Raw genomic sequence first — 22,416 nt, forward strand, 5'->3', positions numbered from 1 at the left:
CCTGAGCGGTGGGACCAACTGGGTGGGGGTTCTATATGGGGTTCCCCCCCGGGGGTGCTCTCACTGCGGGGGTGGGATGTGTGACCGTCAGGACGGGGTCCCCGCCCGGGGGTGCTCTCAGTGGGGGGGGATGTGTGGTCGTCAGGACGGGGTCTCCCCCCGGGGGCTCGCCCATGGGGTCATGTGTGGTGGTTGTCAGGACGATGTCCCCGCCCGGGGGTGCTCTCACTGGGGTGGGGGGATGTGTGGCCGTCAGGACGGCCCCCTGCCACCCCCGGGGGGGAGTGACCATCAGGCCGGGATCCCTGCCTGGCTGCTACCAAGGTGTGGGGGGTGGCTGTCAGGACGGTTCCCTGCACCAAGGACTGCTTCTGTGGAGCGGGGTGATGCTGGGGTGGGGAGAGCCCCTTCTCACTCAGCCCCTCTTATTCCAGCCCTTTCTGCCCTCTCCCCTCAGTGTCCCCAGGCTGACCTCCTCCTGGGCCCTATTCTCAGGATTCACCTTCACTATGGTCTCTTTGCTCGTGTGTCCTCTGTAACCCTCTGTGGCCTCCTTCTGTGAGGGAGCAGCCCCGCCTCTTCCTCACTCCACCTCATGTTGTGTATTCCCCGTGGTTTCCATTACCGATGTTCTGTCTTTATCAGCTCATACCTGTCTTTCCTGCTACAGTGTGGCAGGGGCTTTGTTTCCTTTGCTGTAGCCCCAGCTCCTCCCCAGACCAGTGACTGACATAGGGTAGACATTCAGTAAATTAATGAACAAGGTGGGGCACAGTTGGTAATCAGGCACATGTGACTGTCAGTCCAACACCCCCATGTTCCTGGGCAGCTTCCTAGTGAGCTGTTGTTGTTACACTCTGGAATCAAAAATGAACTCAGGCCCTCAGGACCAGCACACCTCACGACCAGCACTTCTAATGAGTACAGACAGAAGCCCACATGGGAGCACCCCACAGTTGACGCTGGGCGGGCTCCGGGATCGGAGTGTGGTGGGGCAGAGCTGCAGGGAGGGGAGGAAGCTGGTCCCTGAGTTACTGTGTGGAGGAGAGGCCCACCGGTCAGAACTCCCAGAGTGAGAAGCCACTCAGATTTCAGGGCTAGCCTGTTTAAGAAGCACTGTTTGCCTTCACACTGAAAAGGAACACTGTCGCGGTTACAAAGACCAGACTGTAGGGACAAGCGCCTCCCGAAAGTCAGCCAAGTTCATACAAACAGGAAGGAGACTGGAGCACGTCAGGAATGGGAGCCGACGGGGAGGAAGGTGGAGTGGGGTGCACAAGTGTGTGCACACAGCAGGGTGGGGGAGGAAGATGCAGTCGTGTGAGCCCCCCCACAGTCTGCTGTCAGCTGAACAGCGGACGAGGGGTGCTACTTCGGCATACTAACTCTGACGGCCGATCCCTTTGTTATCCCATCTGTACCTAGCAACTTATGAAAATATATTACTAAATTGAGCAATGAAGAATGTAAACAAAAAGTTGAAATTATGTTTAAAACTATAACTGTAAAGGCATTTTGAAATTAATAAAAAATTTGCCAAGATTATCAAAGCTTTTAGGGCTTAATTCAAAATATAACAACATTTAACATACCCAGGTGGAGCCTTGTGCTATTGACAATTGTGTTTGGAGGTAGGACTCCCTAATAACTTCCTCAGCCAGGATGGTTAATATTGGGATGGCTGTTAAAGGAGTTTTTTTCTCCTTAAAACTAGAAAAATAGAACTTGATTAAAAAAATTTTTGACTTCTCTTTTTGGCAGACCAAATAACTGAAAGCCTCCTGTAAAACATTGGATGAAAATAGCGAGCACCCTTGTAAATCACCCTTTTCCTAAGCCCAAGCAAGCTCAGGAAAGCATGAAGGAAAACTATCCTAGAGCAAGGATGGGTGAGGAGGGGAGGGAGCTGATGCCCAGGATGGGCTTTCGCACCCATGTGTGGGGTCAGGGCTCTTCCACAAAGCCAGGATGCTCAAAGGATGCATCCTCAGCGCAAGAGTGGACCAAGGAAAACAAAGTCCCCAAAAGCAGTTTCTCCCAGGTCCTGGGCTCCCTGAGTCAGGGAAGTCCCTCTCCCCCCAAGAACTCAGAGCTGGGAGCCTGCACTTCACTTGGGTCTAGCACCCTCCTCAGCCTAGCAGCTCTCACTGAAGCCCTTTGACAAAAGCAACCCCAGGAATATTTCTAGAGAAGCCCCCCAACCTTGGAGTAAAGAGCAGAGTGCAGTAGCATGTCCTAAAGGCCCTGAGATCCTTGTCTGTTCTGGGAGAATAGAGCTCTTGATTAGTTCCAACTTAGACTTTGTTAAATACACATGAAGAATAGAACTAGAATCGTAACTTCCAAACAAATAGGGGAAAGAACAGAGAAAAGAGCTGCAATCCTGTGGGGACACAAGGCAGGCGAAAAACCTCAAAGGACGTATGTACCTGGAATGTAAAAATACATTCAAATATATCAACTATCAGAGCACAAGTAAATGGATTTTAAAACAGGCAACGGTTATGAGAAAAGCATCTAAAACACAGAGGAACAGGGCGGTCAGGGCCACAGAACATTGGTGGGGCACCAGCATTAGTTAGTATCAGACAACGTGGGCTTTATGTCAAAGGCACTGTCAGGTTTTTCCGAAGATGCTAAATGCATAAGCCATAAAGAAAAAGACTGCAATGCTAAAATGTTAAACTCTTGTATTTTATAAAATCTTTAAATGAAAAGACAAGCCACAGACACAGAAAATCCGTCACTAAGGGGATGCTGCTATCCTGCTACAAAGAGAACGTGGACAAATCCACCAGATGGGCAAACAAGTGCGGGGAGACCAGAAAGGGGCAAGCAGGACTCCAGGCTAGAGACCCGGTCAGGGGGGGGGGGGGCTCCCTGTGTCCTTAGGAAGGCCTTGGGGGCCCTACTGCCCTGCAGCCCACATGACCCTCAGACTGCAGCACATGGCTGTTCCCACACGGAGCCCTCCTCTATCCCTTTTCTCCCAGGCCTGTGTGTGACCTGCAGGCCCTCCAGGACCTTGTCCCCACCCTCTCCTTGTCCTCTGACTCCAGCCCAGGCCACCCCCAGCCCGGCAGGCTGCTGTCGTGTGACCCTCCATGTGGCCTTGCCCACAAACCTCCACCCGGGCTACGCTCCTCCAGCCCATCAGTGTGGCGCCTGTCCCCTTCCCGTGCATTACAGAACCAGGTGGTTCTGTGCTCACTGTGTCCATGCGCATGCACCAGTGAGCTCTGTGTCTTTCTTTCCTTGCTGGGTCCCCAGCACTGTCACAGCCCTGGCACTCAGAGGGGCCCAACAACACTGCTGTTGGAGGGCGTGAGGCCCAGTGGGGGCCGGTGGGCTGCTGCTGTGGCCTGAATGTCCCCCTCCCGCTAGGCCATGAGAATGGGATCAGTACCCTGAAACAAAGAGACTGCACAGAGCTCCCTTGCCCGTTCCTCCCTGTGAGCTCAGAGCGAGAAGTTTGCCACCCGTCTTGGAGCCATGAGGGCGCCCTAATCACATACCTGTACTCGCAAACACATGCACACACTCACAGGGACCAGGTGTCCATTCCCTACAGGACAGGGCAAGTCTGGGCTATCCTAATGGCACCTGGGGAGGCCCCCCAACCGTCAACATGAGGAGGAGAGGGACTGGCCGGTGAGGAGGAAGCGCCCAGCAAGCCCATGGCAAGCGCTCAGCCTTATCTCTCCTCCTTGCAACTTTTGGTGCCAGCATGTTTATTTTCACTTTTATTCTTGCCTTCTATCCAGTAGTAAAGGACTAGAAACACAAACTAAAGGAAATACAGTTACTTCATTTGGAAAATCAAGTAGACATTTCTGTTTATGGTAAACATGATTTAACATGTGATTTATTTTATATCAATATTGCATATTTAATACAAACCACAGTATCAGAAATATATGTGAAGGCTCTTTCTAAAGGCACTGAGAAAACGGTATTAAAAGTTTCATTAAAATGTATTCATTTTTAAAAAGTCAACAAGTCAGTCTAGATGTCCAAAACTTTTTTCCTCCAGTAGAAGCTGTAAAAATATAAGATGTAACTTGTGTTTATCTCCTCCTGTCCATCCATTCCCACATTACATTTGATTTTAATATTTTTTAGCTATATAAGCAAAAGCTATGAGATAACAAAAAAATACAAGCCTATAATTAGCACTGATAACGACATTTTAAAGCTGAAGTGATCACATCTGCACCTTCTACATTCCATCATCTTCCCACACAATCCTTTTTAGGAGGGGCATGTACAGACTCAAGGACATTTTGCTGGTGTTGACCCGGAGTGTTCAAGGGGCCCAGGGGGATGATGGGCATCTCTGGAACACAAGACCCACAGAGCTGACTTCCAGGTGTCGAATTCTCTGTCAGTGAAGCAGGACCTGTCCACCTGCCAACTGCGCATCTGGCCGCCTGTGGGGAGGGGGCGGCATGGTGCCATGGTCCTCGTGGGCAGCGACAACTGTGTGCTTCGGAACGGCTGCTCCCTGAGGCTCCTGTCTGGAGCTCTTCTTTGGTTACACTGCGGCCTGGCTACAGTGTGCAAACACGCAATGATGTCTGAATTCCACCTTTTCCGTCCTGTGTTTTCCGGGTTGCACATTACATGCATGCAGTACTCCCTGTATGCTGGGCCCTGAGGTGGGGAAGGGCAGGCATTACACTTGGGGGAGCTCCAGTGCATCTCAGGACATGGTCCTGCAGCCAGCCTCGGCCCGATGTGTGACTTCTCCACGGATGAAGTGAGAGGTCGGTGCCCTCACGGATGGGGACCCCAGGGAGGTGCACGGTCACATGTGGGACCTGAGTGCCGGGTTTAACCAGGAAGAAAGGAGGAGGATTCTGAGACCACCCCATGTCTCAGGCAGCAGAGGTGTGCTGTGCTCAGCATGAGAACCATGTGAGGAGGGCCCGGGGCCAGCCCGAGGGCCCCAGCCGGCGTCCTCAGGTGGTTGTGCCCCCATCATAACAGATGGGGGAGACGCTGGCAGTGAAGTGGGGATATTGCAGCACCAATGTCACCCTTTGCAAGGCCTCAGCGAGGTGAGTGGGGGAGAGGCTGCTGGGCTGGCCCCAGGGGACCACACTGCTCCCAGCCCTGGGCTCCAGTGGGTGACCTTCTCGGTCGGTGCCAGGAGGAGGCCTTCAGCTCCTGCCATCCCGCAAGGGGGACCCTTCCACAAGGCTGGCAACCCCAGCGTGTGCGCAAGTGTCCAGAAGACCCAGTCCACCGGCCGAGCCCCAAGTTCTGACAAGGTGAAAGTGCATGAACTCAGCTGAAGACTCACACTCCGAAGTCACAGAAGATGGAGAGACAGGCCCCACACTGGAGATCAGAACGTACCAATGGTGGAGCAGCAAGTCCTGGCCCGGGGGCTCCTGCCGCCTCCCGAGACTCCCGGGTGGAGGTGACTTTAGGGACAGATGCTCTTGTCCCTGAGGAGCAGGAGCGGGTCCACCACGGGACAGGCAAGCTTGGCGGTGGCCTTCACACCTGATGGCACACCCCACACCAAGTGCACTAGCGTGGGGCAGGGGGTCCATCTCTGGTGGTGACTGTGGGAGACTTCCACGTTCTGAGTTACGCCTTCACATCCAGGTCTTCTATGGTCAGAGTGTATGATCTTTACGGTTTTCCTAGAAAACATTTCCTGTCTGTCTTGTGTCTAATAATTCTTCCTTAGGCGGTGATTGGAATTCTCATCTGAAAACTGATACACAGCCCCCATGGACAACTTGACTTTCTACCTCTTTTCTCTACATTTTGTCCTTCTCTCTGCTTCCAAACCCAGACTCTGTAAACTCGAGGTTCACCACGTACTGGAGACAGATTAGCATGAACCACCTTCAGAGGCCCATTAAAAACGCCAGACAGACTTCCAGGAGGAGCGGGACATTATCCTGTCCATTTGCACCTGGGCATGGCCTCAGACTCCGCTGTGGGGTTGAGAAGCACCCCCAGCACACAGGACCCCAGCACACACAGCCTCTTCTGCCTGGAACCGTCCAGATTCCTTCGAGGAATGGGGGCATGGCACCTGTGGCTCAAGAGAATTAAATCCCTAATTCACACGCAGGGTGTGCCTGCTGTCTGCAGTCTGCTCCACAGAGGCGTCAATCCTCCGGGAAGTGGGCGGGCAGACCCCTGGGAACTACGGCATGACTGCCAGTCGGCCAGGAGCCCACTGCCTCTCAGAGTGGGGGGTGCCCTGCCAGGCTGACTCGTCTCACTCCGGCCACTTTCTGAAAACTTTTAATCCTTCAAAGAGAAATACGGTCATACTTGAACAGACTTAAGACCACTTTGCACTGAAGAACTTGCATGACACTTGACAAAATACAGACTATGCCATTACACACGCTGCCCACTCCCACCAGGGGACTGAACTCATGCAGCGGTGCGGAAGAAAGGCTCTGATCCTGCATGTGCCATCCCAGCTGAGCGGTGAGTCTGAGTGTGGACAGAGGCTAGCTTTTACAAACACCCCACTTCATGGCAGGAAAGCACACTCAGGCGCTTTGGGAGGCATCAGAGTTGCCACGGCACTTTTGGGGAACATTCCAGGCACCCCGCCCTGGCTGTGACTGGCCCATAGCGGTGAGTCCAGGGGCTCTCGTTTGACGATGGGCGCAGTCCCTGGAGCTCTGCAGTCACAGCCCAGTGCAGGGGGCTGGTGGCCCTGTGCACAGAAGTGGGGGGGACAATCTGGCTCAGGAAGGCCTTGCACACGCTCCAGGCACGCACAGTGTGCAGGGTGGAAGGGGGCCAACTCCCTGCCAGGTCTGAGCGGAGCCCTGCCACTCGGGTGGGCCTCCAGCAAGCTGTGCCCCAGGTGCGGAGCATACAGGTGGTGCCTGGCTTCCGGCTCTGTTTTCAGGTGCATCCTGGTAGGGAACGTGACCAGCTGTCTCTTGGCCACACCACTGGCCCCCAGCCACACCTGGCTTGGGGACATGGAGTAGCCATCTGCTGCATCCTCAGACCCAGAGTCACTCTCCATCTTGATGGGCACATCAAGTGACAAGATGGGGTTGCACGGAGCTCCCGAGGGCATTGGCCCACCTCGAAACTTGGTGTCCTCGATGGAATGGCCCACTGCTGTGAGACACTGCCCTCTGGGCTGAGGGAGCCCATTGTCCAGGCTCCCTTGGGGGAAGGGGCAGCTGGGTGGAGGGTGCACCTGGCCCTGATCGCTGTCCCGCAAAGCTCTGCTGGTGCGGCTGGTGTAGGCACTGGGAGAATGGCTTCCTGGGTGACAGCTGGGTGAATTCCTGAAAGCAGTTACCCCACCGGTGTGGACGGCACCCTGAACGCCTGGGCAGGGCACGCAGGAACCAAGGGACACAGCACGCACGGAGAACGGGTCACTCTTGCTGGGCTCCAGCTTCAGCTTGGTACCCCCATCCTGGCCATGTTTCTCTGTCATCCAGCTCAGGTGCTTCACAGGTCCCGGTGCCTCGAAGCAGCAACTGTATGCATGTATCTCCCTCAGCCCCCTGGCTCCCGAGGAGCCGCCGGGCACCCTCCCGTGCTCGTCTCCTGCCCTGTCCCTGCAGAGAGGAGACAGCCTGTCAGACAGAGCAGGGATCTGGTCATCTGACCCCCTTGGGTGGGGTCTCTAAGGGAAGGCATTAAGTTAGTATGATCCTGGCTGAACTTGCAAGTGTGGCTACGCGCTCCTGCCACCCCCGTTTTTAACACCCCAGCAGCCCTATGACCCTGGCGCCAGCATCCTCCTCGCCCGTAACTGACCCTCCCACGGCCTGCTGGATGCCCATGCAGAGCTCTGCGGGCCCAGGGGTGCGGTGGGGGTGCGGGGAGTGGCATGTGCAGGGAGGCATCTCCATGAGGCCCACGTCGTATGTCAAGGGTCAGACACACCCGTCCGGAAGCAGGGGCAGATAGATGCCCTTTCCGGCAGTTTCTACGAGCCGGCCTGTCACTGGCACGCATGCTGCTGTGCCCACAACACTTGAGGTGACAGGGGAGACCGTGCCCAGGAGGATGAGGTGGAGCCCTGCCATGCAGCCAGGTCGGTCTTCCAGGAGGAGACCTCCTGGTCAGGGCCGGCAGTGGGGGCTTGTGGGAGGAGGGAGAGGACAGGGTTTCTGAGTGCGGGTGAGGGCAGGGGACAGGGTGGTCACCCATGGTCCAGGCTTCAGGTGGAGCGTCCTGGCAGCCTCGGGCACAGCCCAGACGTGTAAGGACAGCTCCCAGGGTAGGATGCATGTTTGGGTGTGCTGTATGTGTACCCGCATGTTCCCCTAAGAGCCAGGCTCACCTGTCCTGGTCAAGGCCACCAGACCGGCAGCCAGTGGCTCTTCTCCTCCTCGAGCCAGCTGCACCAGAGCACCACTTACCCTGCGGCCCCCTCAGGGTCAGAAACGAGGTCGGGGCCGTTTCTGAGGCACACACATGGGGCCCTGGCTGGAACCCGGGCCCAGCGTCCCGCATCCGCTTGTGTCCTGAGCACTGGAATGTTTTCTCCGTTGTTCCTCCCTGTGAGGATTTAGGGAGGGGTGCTCAGCGCAGACGCCCACACCCTCCAGCCTGGGTTTGGAGGAATGCACCACAGCGTTGGGGCAGGGAGAGCCCCCAGAGGGACACAGACACATTTCACCCTTTTGAAACACAGGAGACAGGGGCGCCTGGGTGGCTCAGTTGGTTGAGCGACTGCCTTCGGCTCAGGTCATGATCCTGGAGTCCTGGGATCGAGTCCCGCATCGGGCTCCCTGCCCGGCGGGGCGTCTGCCTCTCCCTCTGACCCTCCCCCCTCTCATGCTCTCTCTCATTCTCTCTCTCAAATAAATAAATAAAATCTTTAAAAAAAATAAAAATAAAACTAAAACACAGGAGACAGTGCATCTAGAAAAGTACCTGCAAAGTAACTGGGTTTCCCGTGGAATTCTGGTTCACATGGACTTGCAGCAGCTCTCGCTCTGTGAAGAACAGATAATAGGAAAACACATGTAGGTAAGTTTGTGCTGCTGGTAGGAACTGACACCGAGCTGGTGGTGTCACTGTCATGCCCAGGAGAGAAGACGCTTTTTAATTCCTTACAGCTTGTAAGTCTTTCCTCAGCTACAGATCTGCTAAAAACTCCAATTCACATCACTTATCACGCCAATAAAAGGTTAATGAATTTGCTTCAGAAAGTAGACATACACATAAATGTTTGGGGTTTTTTTGTTTTTTTCTGGATGCCCACAATGAAAATATAGTCAATTTTTGTGATTTCCACTAGTTACATTCCATAAACTCACCCAGAACACTAAATTAGTGAACAGTAAACCATCTTTCAAAGGGCAGTGAGCACACACACACACAGAAATCACAGAGCTTGTGACCTTAAATTCTAAGCAAACTCATCCTCATAGGTACTATTTCATTATTTTCAAAAGAAAGAAACAAGGCTTAAGTGACTTCCTTGAGGCCACCTCTCTAGCAGATGTCAGTGTTAGGACTCAAATCCAGGCCAACAGGCCTTAGAGTCAGAGCTCCCTATAGTGCATTCTGGTCCCTACCCATCCTCTGGTCGTATCTGTAAAGACCAGAGAAGGGGGAGCAGGGACGGGGGAGCAGGGACAGGAGAGCAGGGACGGGGGAGCAGGGATGGGGGAGCAGGGACAGGAGAGCAGGGATGGTGGAGCAGGGACGGGGGGAGCAGGGATGGGGGAGCGGGGACAGGGGAGCAGCAGTGAGCGTGGCTGCTTTCTAAGGGGACTCTCACTCACTTTGTGTCCATAGAGGCTGAGACGTCCACCCTGTGCTTCACCCTCAAAAATGCGCTCTTCATTTTCACCTCCGCCACGGAGGGTAGGAGGACAGGCACCACGATGCAGAACAGTGAGAGCCGAGGGGGCAGGACAGTCCCCGACGGCGCTTTCCTCTTCTGTCCAAACAGGAATTTTAGTTTTCCTTGAAATTGCATTGTCTGGTGTTTTAAAGACAGAAATGAAGAAGCGTCCACAGAACGAATTAGCGACACCATCCAAGAATGCAGAACGCACATTCTCAGGATTAGAAACGTGGAGAAGAATCTTATCCTGAGTCACTAAGGAGACACAAACCAACAATTCGTCCATGCTTGGCCTACTGGGGATGTGGACCATCCCAGGGCCTTCAGAGTGATTCACAGTTTCTCTGCAGTTTCAGTAATTTCTTTTAACTGATAAGCATGTGCTCATGTGTGCACTCGTGGGTGTGCAGGTGTGGGAACCTCACACAGTGAGTGCTACTGTGCATGGACATGAGCAGATGGCAGAGCCATCAGCCACCCTTAATCTCGGAGGGCTGTTCCAGCTTTAACTCTCTATTTCAGAATTGTCATTTCTTCATTTATGATGATAAAGCTTAGGGACAACCTGATTTTATCTAGAGTATATAGTGTAATTTAGGAGTTTGTGATAAAAGAAAAGATCTTTCTACAGTAGAAAAGCTAATCTAAATTACTAAGTGCCTTCAGGGTATTCCTGCCCTTGATGAAAGAATGACCCCACAATGTGGCCCTCTCTCTCCTTATCCCTCCAATAATCCATCCCCTCATCCATCCCCTCATCCATCCATCCATCATCCATCTGTCCATCTCCCCATTTGTGTATGGATTTACTGAATGAACAAACATTTGCAAAACACCTACTGCTTGCCAGTCACATTCTTGGTGTGGAGAATTCAAGGTACACCCAGCTCTCCAGAGAAAAAAAGACCTGATTTGTAATGTTTGTCAATTTCTTTGGTGGAAATATTCCCATCATGGCTGATTTCAAGCTACCAACTAAATGTCAACAGGCCTCTAAATTCCTGATGTAACAATGGGCTCTCACGGGTGGCCTGAGCCGGTCTGAACAGGAGCACCACTTTGACCTGACTGTGGAAAGAGGGTGGCTTCCACAGAGTCACAGGGGAATGCCAGGAAGAGCCATAAGTCATGCACACTTGCCTGTTCCCAGTGCATTCCTTTTGAATGCCTGGGCCCTTTCTAGTGTGTGCAGTAACGAATTTCATGAATTAGTATAATCAAACATTTTCAGACAAATTTCTTTTGCTTGTTTCCTCTATTCAGTGCATTGTTTTTTACCATTTCATTTTAACCTATATTCTAATTTCTGCTTGATTGTATAGTAAAAATCCCTCCAACTTTATGTCATCTGAAAATAAGAATTTCCAATTTCCATGAATTGGTTATCCAATTTTAAAAAGTGGACATTCCTTATAAGCCAATAAATAGTAACTATATTAGTTTCCATAAAATTTAGAACAAAATATTATCAAAATAAAAGACTTTATGGTCAACTAATCACCTAAATAAAAGATGAGCAATCATTGTATGCACGGTGGCAGCAGATCTGGGACCATAGTGCAAATAAAAAGCTATTTCTCTTGTGAAGGTCCTGGTGTGCACGGAAAGGCCTGCAGAAATGCGCAGCGTGGGATGCCTCTGCTGTAAGGCTGAGCCTCCTGGGTCTTCAGAGCTGGTTCCAGAGACATTCCCACCATCACCCACCAGCAACCTTCTTCACTGTCCCCTTAAATCAGTAGAATAAATCCGGGGAACATGAAGCTGCCATTGTACTGCCAGATGGCTGAGGCCAAAATATTGCCGTAAATGACACATGACCACCAAGAGGCAGCCTGGAGTGATTTCCTAAGCTGCCATCACTCTGGGCAAATGCAGAGCAACCTGGCAGGTTGGATGGCCTGACTGGGTGACACGGGACTCTGAAAGTGCAGCGTCTCCTCTGAGGACCTCCAGTTTGGAGAGGGGTCAGCCAGGTGAGGCTCAGGGAGCACATGTGGAGGCAGAGAGGGTCCTGAGTCCTGGGGAGAGTCCACAAGAACACCACAAGCTCAGCCCTCTCACACTGGTCAGGGTAGAACAGAAAATTGGGGAGGCCAGGTGAGGAGAGCTTCAGGAAGGACAGTACTGGGGTGCTGATATCTGGAAAGGGGCCTGGGTATGCAAAGGAGGACATTTTTGTATGTTGTTCTCTGCTCTTCTGAAATGACTGGATGTGTATTACATATGAGCAATGTTTTTATTAAAAAAAAAAAAAAAGACCCGCCAACAGGAGAGGGTTAATGGAAAGTACTGCCCACCCTGCGGGCGGATGAGGCCTCTCCCCACTGAGCCCCACCTGTGGTCTGATCTCAAGAGCCTGCTGCTCAGCCCAGGACCCTCGGATGACTTGGATGTGGAATGGCTTGGGTGTGCATTTCCTGAAGGCCACTCGAAGAGCAGCAGGGAGGCTCTGGGGCTTGCGCTCTGCGTGGTGCTGCACACAGCAGGCCCTGGGCTGGAAAAGGTCCGCATGGATCAACAAAATGGAGAGAAGCTCGCATGCGCGGGACAAGCCCGCAGGCAGGACGCCCAAGAGCTCGTGTTGACCGGTGAGGGCCTCTTCCGCGCACACGGGTCTGTGGGGGCTTCCCCAGGGCTCCCTGTTCTCAGAGCCACTTGGAAGACAATCCAGAGGAATGCCCACTGTCCTCGGCTCACCTGTCCTCCAGCACAGGCCGAGCACCTACTGGAGATCCGCAGCCCGGCCCGGCCCAGCGGAACACTGAGGGCGTATCCCTCCTGTGGACCCCCAGCAGGACCCCAAGGTCAAGGTGAGAGAGAGGCTCCTGAGGGGCCCACAGTCCAGGTGGGGCTGGGGAAGAGCGCACACATGCTGAGGGGCCGCCCCGTGACAAAAGGCCTGGGAGTCCCGGGGTCAGAGGTCATGGTGTTGGTCTGCGGCAGCGGCACATGAGGGTGGGGGGCGCCGCAGCAGCGGGGCTCCGCAGAGCGGGCCCGACCCCGGGATGCGAGGCCCGCTGAGGCCTGGGTGGGCTGGGGTCCGCCCCTCCCGCCTCTCCCCAGGGGCCCTAAGAGGATGGGACATGGCAACCCCAAGTGCAGCTGGCAAGACAAGAGGTTGAAACCAACAGCCTGCGCAGAAGCGGAGGCGCACGCCAGGCTGCGGGGTGCGCCGGCCTAACGCCTCTAGAAGAGTCTCGACGAAACCGAGCGCAGACGTTCACGGGCGGCTCCCGCTCCCGCTCCCGCTCCCGCAAACCCTTCCGCGCGAGGCGCGCCTCTGGCCGCCAGGGGGCGCGCACTCACCAGAAAGCCCGAGGTGCTGTCCAGCAGGCAGCGCACGCGGCACACGAAGCAGCGCGTCAGGAAGGCCGAGAAGTCCGTGGGCGAGCCCGCGCCTCCCTCCTGCGCGCGCAGCAGCCTCCCCAGCACGGCGTCCTCTGCGGCCGCGACGGCACCGGCGCGGGGCGCGGCGGAGAGAGAGGCGGTGAGCGTGCTCCGAGGGGCTCGGGGCGTGCGCCCGGGGCGAGCGCCCAGCACGGAGCGGTGCGGCCCCGCCCGCCGGCCCGCCGGCCCGCCGCGGCCGCGGCCGCACAGCGTCACGCGCGCGCGTCCGGTCGCACACGGCCACACATGCGCGGTCACGCACGCGGGTCTCGCACACCACCACCCTCGCCCGCGACCCACTCGCGCCGCCACCCCCCACACGGCCCGCCTGACACCTACACACACACACCCTGCCGCGTGCACACACGTTCGCACATGCACGCCTCCCCACACCACCACCCCCTGCGTGCCAGCATGCGCGCTGCCGCCCCCACACCCAGTCCACCTCACACACACACCCCCCCAATCCCAGAACCCCACCCCCACACCACCCCATACACACCCCAACTCACATCCCACCCCACACACACTCTACCACGGAGAGCCCACCTCACACACCCCAACTCACATACACACCACCACATACACAGCCTGCCCCACACACCCCACTTCACACACACCCCAACTTATATACACATCTCCACACAGCCTGCCTCTCACACACGCACATACACACAAACATACCACCACACACACAGCTCGCCTCACACACACCTCATCACACAGTCCTCCTCACACATAGCCTGCCTCACACCCACACACACCCCACACCCTGCCTCACATACACACCAACTCACGCACACACCCCACCTCACACACATGCTGCCACACATACACACCCACCATGCATACACACACCATCACACATACACACACCTGCCCCACCACATACCCTCACACACCCACTCCCTCCGTACACATGCCCTCCTTTACACATACACCTGTCCCACCACGTGCACACACACATACCTGCCACACACACCCATCCCCCATCCCCCACATGCCCCCACCACATGCCTGCCCCGTCCCATGCACGCACAGACACATGCATGTGTGTTCCACTGAGTGCCACTGGCATCTGTCTCTGCTCCCCACCCACCCTCATCCCGATAGAGATAGTTGCTCTGACAAATTTTGCCTTCGTTGTTCTTTGCCCTTAAAAATGCCATTTCAGTACCACTGCATGTATGACTATGAATCTGTTGTCCAGTTTTGAGCTTCATAAAATGATACTGCATATTAGCACCTGGGTTTTCTTTTTCACTCAGCGTTGTGAGGTAAATCATGCTGTTACCTGAGATTGTGGTAGAAGCTTTTCTTGAATTGTTTACAACTTTGGGGAAAGTGTGTGGAAGAGCTGGGACCCCCCCCCAGTGGACACCACCCCCTCCCCTTGATCTCCCGTCTGCTCCACTACCTCTCAGGGAGATGGGTGCTTGCCGCATGTGTCGTGATGGGGCAGGGGCCATAGACCTGGAGGAAACCCTTTGCAGGGGGCCTTGCCCACAAGGGGCAGTGTCTCTGAGCAGACAATAATCTTTAGGCCTTTTTTCAGGTAAATCTAATATGGGCCAAAGGAATTTCCTGGAAGATGTGCATCTTGAGGGGGAGTTTGCAAAATGAGAGACAAGTACTGTAGCTTCTTGTGAAGTGGTCTCATGCTCCAGCCAAGCCACATGCACTCAGGAGCCAGAGAGCTGAGTGGGGACCCCTGGAGAGGGGAGGGGTGTGTGGGAGGGGGTCCCCGAAGGAGAGAAATGTCAGGCACTGCATTCAATGTGAAGCAAAGGCAGATGAGAAAGCATGATGTAAATTTCTCAGAGGCATCCACATGTTTACACGAACTGCTCCAAGTCTTGGTTAGACCCACAGAAGACCCAAAGACCCACCTGTCTCTGAGTGCAGGGGCTGCCCAAACACCACCTGGGGAGGGTCCATGGCCCAGTGGAGCTGCCGGCAGAAGTCCTGGCGGTCATCCACGTGGATATAGTCATAAATGTTTTGGTGCATCACATCCGTCTGCAACATTGCAACATTGTTTTAAACTAAGTGAATCTGCATGCTTTTTATTCCAGTGATTAATAATTGCAAAACCTGTCTCACTCACTGCCCTCTAAAGATGTCTCATGGGAAAGGCAGGAGTTTGGCATCTGACTCATGCGAGGCCCCCCAGCCCCCAGCCTCCCACTCACCCAGGCAGTGCTCTTGGGGGACAGAGCAGGAGGCTCAGAGACCAAACACCTTCTGGGTCCAGGATACTCACTTTTCTCCAGGACTCCGAGAGCTCATCAAGCTGTGTGTTTATGATGTGGGCACTTTTCGTCCTATCACAAAAGTTTATTAGGAAAGCATCCCTGAGAAGTGAGGTGGGAACTGCCAGGTGAGACCAGAGTCACAAGGTGAGACAGGAGCTGCCAGGTGAGCTGGGAACCATCAGAGCAGATGAGAGCCTGGCCAGGCCTCCTGGCCAGTGACTTAATTCATCCCAGCACTTCCAGGCCTGGCTGCTGCTGCTTTCTACGATGCCACAGGACCTGCTGGTCTCCCACCCTCTCTCTGGTCCTTTGTCCTTCCACCTACTTGAGCCCTGAACACAGAGGCCGACCCTCGAAGGCACCAGGTCTACACTGAGAAGCTGCACTTCAGGGTGCAGAGGCCACAACTGGGAGCTACAGAGACCGGTTTCCGAGGAACATGACCGTTGCGATCGTCGGCAGAAGCGTTCTCAGAGGGCGGTGCACGCCTCCTCCTTACCTTCCCTTAACTGAAAGCTGTCGCCCGTTATCCACACTTAGAACCTGGCCCAACAACACCTGCATAAGCTGCCAGGTGCCATTAGTGATCTCTTTGGAATGGGCCATTTCTAAGTTGTGTCGTTTCCCAACAGGATCATTACAATAATTAGATGGAGGGAAAGTTCCTGAAAAATCAAGACCAGCAATTGGTTACTTTTAGAGAAAGTAACCAGTAGACTCACCCAGCCTGGATGAGACCTACCATGTTTTCAAGGAGTTGTACTCTTGCCTGTAACTCCATGGCGAGGGTTCATTGGGACCCCAGACGTCAAACGAGATACAACAGCAGGAAGGTAGAAAAGGATCATGATCATGACTTGAAAGCTGTGCTACGGTCACCAGTGCATTCCTTAGCTCAAAGAGCCTGTGTTTTCAGAGAAAGAAGTGGTCAGAGAGGTCAGACTGCTTGTTGTCCTTGGTCGTTGTCGTCTAGGGTCACAGGCTCTGGACATGAACTTGGGCCAGTGGGCAGAAACCAACTCAGAGTGAAAGTGGACGCACTAGGCTTTCCCTCCAGCTCAAGACCTGGTGGCTCCCCGCTCACCTGCCTGCTCGTACCTCACCCGGCGGCCCTGTGATCACGAGTGCCCTTCCCACAGGGACACTTTCCTAATAATGGTAATACTGAGATTCCGTGTGACATATAGGCTGAAAAGTGCCCAAATCAAAAGCATACAGTCGGAGGAGTGAGTTCTCAGTGTAACCAACACTCAGATCAGGAAACAGGACACAAAAGCTTCTCAGAGCCCCCTTCCCTCCAAGGCGGCGGCCATGGTGCAGATGACACGTGCTGTAGGCTGGTTATGTTTGTAAATGGGACGCTGTTCTTCGATGTCTGTCCTCTTGTTCAACGTCACAATTGTAACGTTCACCCATGCCGTGTGTGTGGCAGCAGTTTCTCGTGCCCACAGGGTGAGTGTTTCCACCTGATTAGCCCACTTGGCCCCTTCCACACGCCACTACTGTGTCTGAGTGCATCTCGTTGGGCGCACACCTGGGTGGGCCGGGGGTGGCCGAGGGCCAGCCTTAGTAGACCATACCAAGCACCTTTCCCGAGTGAGTGCACAAGTACGCCACCGCCACGGCGCGTGCCAGGCCAGTCGCTTTACATTCTGGCTGGCATGTAGCGTTCCCAGCCTTCTTCATCTGAGCCGCTGTTTCTCACTGTGGTTTTTGTCTCACTGCCTGTCATAAAGCCCAGTGAAGCTGTGCATCTCTCACATATTTATTGGTCTTCAAGTGCAAGTGTGTGCATGTTACACATGTCATGTGGGCGTGCATGTGTTGCCTTGTTTTGTCCTTCCCCCAGTTCCATTGCTGATTTTCCTGTTCTTCAGCTGCTCTGGACATGGGTCCCCTACTGGGTGGGCTCTGCTGCCAACATCATCACTCCCTGGCCTGCCCTCCTGCTCTCTTAGTGGATCTAACGCAGCCAATTCATCAGTCTTTCCTCATGGGTGGGGTGTTGCCCTCATCATTCCTCACCGATCTCCTAACTCTGTCCTGAAGCTTCTAGAAACTTCTACCATCCCCTGATATTTACTGTGCATGGTGTGAGGTAGGAGTCAGGATTCATTTCTTTTCCATGTGGATCCAGTTCATCCAACTCCATTTATTGACAAGACCACCATTTCCCCACCACCAGGCAGTGCCCCCTCTGTTATAACTCCCACACCCGTGCACACTGAGCTTCTGCCCTGAGCTTCCAGTTCTGTCTGTGAGTCTGTTCATCAACCTTTGTGCCGATCCCACACTGTCCCAGCAACTGGGTTTTACAGGAAGTCTTGTGTCCAGCATTTAAGTCCCCAGTAATCACCACTCTTGCCCCCTTGTCCTCTCTGGATGGTCCTAGATAGTCTCAGCTCTCTGCATTCCCAAAAGCTTGTCCATTTCCACCTAGAAAAGCTGCTCGGTTTTTATGTCATTACCTCTGTAACATGATCTGACATCTTTATAATGATAATTGGAGCCCTCCAATTCACAAATATGGCATATCCTTCTGTTTGTCTGGTTCTTCTTTAAATTCTATAAATAATGTTTTCTATTTTCTTGTGAGGTACTGCATACCACTTGATTGACTCATTACTGGGAATTCAGTGTTCTTCTGTCCTGCTGTAGATGGATAGCATTTTCCCTTCTATAGTTTTGATGAAAGGAAAAGACCATGCTGACCTCTGAGCACGGGGCAGTCATAGTTCCCATGGCGACTTAATAAACAGGCACTGTCATTCAGTTATTCTCTTGTGAGCTTTGATGGGTGACCCCACACTTTGTAGAATCCCAGAAAGGTGGGTGTCCCTGGATGCCCTGTTCATGTCTCCCCACACCTTAGTTAATTAATGGAAGGGATGTGTAGAATTAACATGCAAGAGGGGATCTGTGGTTTATCCAAAACAGGAGACAGACCAACTGGGGGGGGGGGGCATAATAAAACTGGAAAAGATATTTCTGACTCAGACAAATTTGAAGACATATAAATGTGAGTATTTTTTAGGTTGGGGGAATAAAGGTATAATAATTAGTGTGGCATGACTGACTGCCCTTAGTCTCCCTTAATCTCCCAGAGTCTGCTCCCTACAAAGCAAGGTCAAGAAAAATAAATGGTGGGGAAATGTGACAAGGAGTGGAGAGAGTAATATAGTAATTGTTCAAATAGTGGGGCAAAAAACAAATAGTGGAAAAACAAACACAGCTTTGATCAAGTAAAGCCAGCCTTTATTTTAGTTCTAAACCATCATTTACGGAGTTAAGAATAAAATTATTACTAACTTTTACAAACCTCATTCCAGCAGTTGTCATCTTTACTTTTTGTGCAAATTGTGTACCCATCTGTTACCTAGCCTGTGGGACTCTTGACTGCTCCAGTGCCCTCACCCTGGTTCACATGGGGACAGTTTGCCCCCAACTGCCGGTCTTTGAGGGAATGGACCACCTCTTGAATTAATAAATGTAGATGGCAACTAAAATATGCATCTAAAACCTACTTGTTCATCACAAAGACTCCTGAACCTGAACATACTAAAATAATCAGTTCCCGACTTTTGTTAAGTATTTTGCACAAGAAGCTCACAACAGCACAAAGCTGTTCTAATATTTTCCCGAAATATTTTGCATCGAGGCAATGCCTGATTTAATGGCATTTGGAAACCATTTCCTCATAATAAAAGGCAAAACTTTATTTTACGTCTAACACTTGGTGGAAAATAACCAAGCTCCAAGAAAATAGAGAATCCAGGGAGTAAGTTTAGACCTGGGACCAAAGCTCCTCCTCAGGACACTTGCATTTATTACCAAAGCCACCCCCAGATTCTGGCTGAAGGCAGGCAGCTCTGGATGTGTCTGGAGAATTCACAGGGCAATTCAGCAGACAGTGATAGGAGCTGAAGGGAATTCTGACCATGGAAAACGCGGACCAGACCATGTTTTCCTAGATTTGACCCTGCACATGCAATCAAAAAGACAAAAAAAAAAAAAAAAAAGGCTCCCTCATTTGGGGGCTGGAATCATATCATGTCCACAGCCTGGCACCAGCTATCAGGGGGCTCCTGAGCTCTGTGTCACACGAGGGGGCCCTATGGCCAGAGAGCTTGGCAACCCTGAGAGCACGTGCAGAAGGCTAAAGTGGGGAGGAAGGGCCTCAGTCCGCCACTCCAGGAGCTCATCTGTCTGGGGTGGGTGATGCATTCCCCACCACTTCAGATCTCCTGACACCTGCCCCACATGTCTTCAGGAGGTGGAGATGGACACAAGGACACAGTGATGGGAGCCTTATCGTCACCCACTGCCACGAGCAGCCAACGGGCAGCCTCCCCTGCAGCAGGGCTGGTGGTGCGGATGCTTCCCCCTGACTGTCACCAGGTGGCTAATGCTCTGCCCAGTGCTCTGTATGTGGAGGAGGAAAAGGAGGCTCAGAGAGAGCAGAGCTGAGGCTCTACCCCCTGGCCTGACAGGGCAGCCCCAGGAGTGCCTCTTGGAGGTCACGCCCACCACACTTCATCTACTCGCCACACGCTGGCCATATCTGTGGGGTCCTTGCCGGGGCCACACCTCCATGTGCTGCAGGGGCCGACCCAGGCCACGTGGTCGGCTATCGCCACAGGCTGTACTGTGGAAGAGCCAGTGGCAGGGAAGAGGCCTGGTCAGGACAGGGTGTGTCAGCCATTTGGTCCTGGGTTCAGGTGGTAGGAAAGCAAATGTAGAGGTGGGTGTAAGAGGAATTGCTTCTCAGAATCATCTGTACAATGACAGCCACTTCAGTTTTGGAAATGAGTCCAAGTGACAGTTTTCATGGAAATTAGATCAAATGCTCCAATCAGCTTCAGGGGCCTCAGGCCGACTTGAATTTTCACATGTGTCAGGGACCCACATTCTCTGATCTTGGCTTCCACCACCCTTTGCTTTTGGGCACGCCCTGGGTCTTCCACCCATCCAGTGAGATTTTTGTTATTAACTCCATGTACTGCCTCTAAGCTTCATTCATCACTTGGCTCTGATCCCGGATCCTGCACACATTTCCCCTCTGCTGGCAAAGGTACTCCCGGCACTGTAGGAGGGAGGTCGGGCCCCTCGAGTGCCGGCCACACCCAGCCCAGGACTCCCTGCCATGGGTAGCCTCCTCGAGAGTCTAGCCAGCATCCCAGTGGGCAGTTTCCTGCTGGCTAGCCCTGGCCTGGGGCACCTCACTGACCTCTCCATCACCCAGGGGCTGTGGCTTCACCCTCACCAGTAAGGGTGTCTCCAGAAAGTGCTCCTTGCTGGAGCGCCCGACCTCCTGAGGGCTCCACCCTCTGTGCTCCTGTGTTACTAGTTGATGATCTTTATACTAAACTTGCATCCATTCTTTATATTAAGCCACTCAAATCACTTCACAATTTCTGCCTCCAAACAGGACGCTGACTGACACACACACTGTGTGCCTCATTTTTCAAAGTTGTATTTTGTTCTCTCTCTAATCCGGCTATTTGTATGTTGAATGGAGTGTGTTCATAATTTTGCATGCTGAACCCCTCTTCAGAGGGGATATCTTTATGAGGATGGCTGTGGCCTTGCTGCTGAAGGGTCACATTTGTGTTTCCCTGAGGCCCCGAGATCTCGCCTGTCCACCACTAGCTCTGGACTAGGGGGCCTGCACTTTGCAAGAGTGTGAATTTGGATTTGGACTTCCAGCTCAAGCTTTGGATTTCTCTTCATTCCCTCTGGGAACAGAGGCCAGGCAGAGAAGTTTCCTTTGCCCTCCCTGGGCCATGGGTGGGGGGTTTTATTGCACCTTTTCTTGGGGGAGGATCCCAGTGTTTGATGGGTCTCAACCCCAGAGCCCTGCCCCAATGTCTGGAATCATCCAGTCTGGGCAGGCCTGGGGTAATGGACCAAATGAATTATCTGTGAATCAAGAAGGGCATTTCCAGAACACGCTATTTCCTGAATGTGCCCCAGATCTGAGGTTCCAGACAGTGATGCTGCAGCAAGGAGAGGCGCCCTGGTGCTCACCAGCTCCTCACCTGAATGTGAGATGTGTGGTGGGGGCACAGCCAGCAAAATTCACTGCCCCGTACACTTGTGACACCCTGGACACTGTCACATCTCTTGTACGACCTGGAACCCTAGACAAAGCTGGGGTGTGAAAATCCTTACCTGAGAAAAGCTCTGTGATAAGAAAAGCCCGATTTTGCAGATGTTTAAGGCTGGAAGACAGTAAGCACGTGCAAGACAGTGGAACCCACTGCATAGCAGGTCGAAGAGCTGTGTTTACCTGGTGGAAGCCCAGATAGTCCACGATTGTTGCTGAAGCATAAAATATCATGCCTTCTGCACTCACGACCAGGGCAAAGCCATCGAGAGACTAGAAGAGACAAGAACTCAAATTGGCTCCTGCATAAATGTATCAAAATCCTCACAATGAGAAAGTGCAAGCATTGTTTTTGCTGCACTCTTGTTTTGTAGTCTGTATTCATAAACTTCAGAAACACCCACTTTTAATTTATTTATGACAGTTTTGCAACAGGTCCCAAGTTAGCAGATGACAGGGGAACTTGGTCATCATTTATAAGCCTCAAGACTGTGTTCTTCTTTTTCTAGTGATTATAAAACTCGTGGTTTACAAAATATAAATATCTTCATGACAAGATGAGACTCCACCAGTATCTGAGACATAACAGGAACCTTACTTCACCTACGTGGACTTTCTCTGTTCACGTACTGTCTTCCAGCCTATGTTCTGGTTTTCCTAAGAGTTTTTATCATGAAGAAATATTGAACTCCATCAAGTGCTATTCCTACATCTACTGAAATAATCACATAAAATTTCTTTTGTTTATTAATGTGGCAAATTTGGTGATAGATTTCTGATGATGAATCGTTCTTGTGTATTATGGGGTAAGCCTTATCATAATTTTATTTATTTTTTATTTTTTTATTTTT

The 22,416-nt window shown here is 52.7% G+C and overlaps 1 protein-coding gene across 2 annotated transcripts in view; it reads right to left on the minus strand.

The window, feature by feature from the left end:
- Positions 1 to 3,843: 3,843 nt before the first annotated feature.
- AHRR (aryl-hydrocarbon receptor repressor) overlaps positions 3,844 to 22,416 on the minus strand; it is an 80,347-nt gene continuing 61,774 nt past the window's right edge. The window contains exons 6-12 of one of the 2 annotated variants that reach the window (XM_044917021.1): positions 21,749 to 21,838; positions 15,082 to 15,223; positions 13,124 to 13,257; positions 9,753 to 9,952; positions 8,896 to 8,957; positions 8,379 to 8,517; positions 3,844 to 7,568 (exon numbers count right to left, since the gene is read on the minus strand). In XM_044917021.1, coding sequence (XP_044772956.1) covers positions 6,509 to 7,568; positions 8,379 to 8,517; positions 8,896 to 8,957; positions 9,753 to 9,952; positions 13,124 to 13,257; positions 15,082 to 15,223; positions 21,749 to 21,838 — 1,827 coding nt within the window. In that variant the 3' untranslated portion in view covers positions 3,844 to 6,508. The remainder of the gene's footprint in view (positions 7,569 to 8,378; positions 8,518 to 8,895; positions 8,958 to 9,752; positions 9,953 to 13,123; positions 13,258 to 15,081; positions 15,224 to 21,748; positions 21,839 to 22,416) is intronic. The other variant, XM_021687117.1, reaches the window with a different exon arrangement.

The sequence above is a fragment of the Neomonachus schauinslandi genome, chromosome 7 (genome assembly GCF_002201575.2).
Source record: "Neomonachus schauinslandi chromosome 7, ASM220157v2, whole genome shotgun sequence".
Lineage (NCBI taxonomy): Eukaryota > Metazoa > Chordata > Mammalia > Carnivora > Phocidae > Neomonachus > Neomonachus schauinslandi.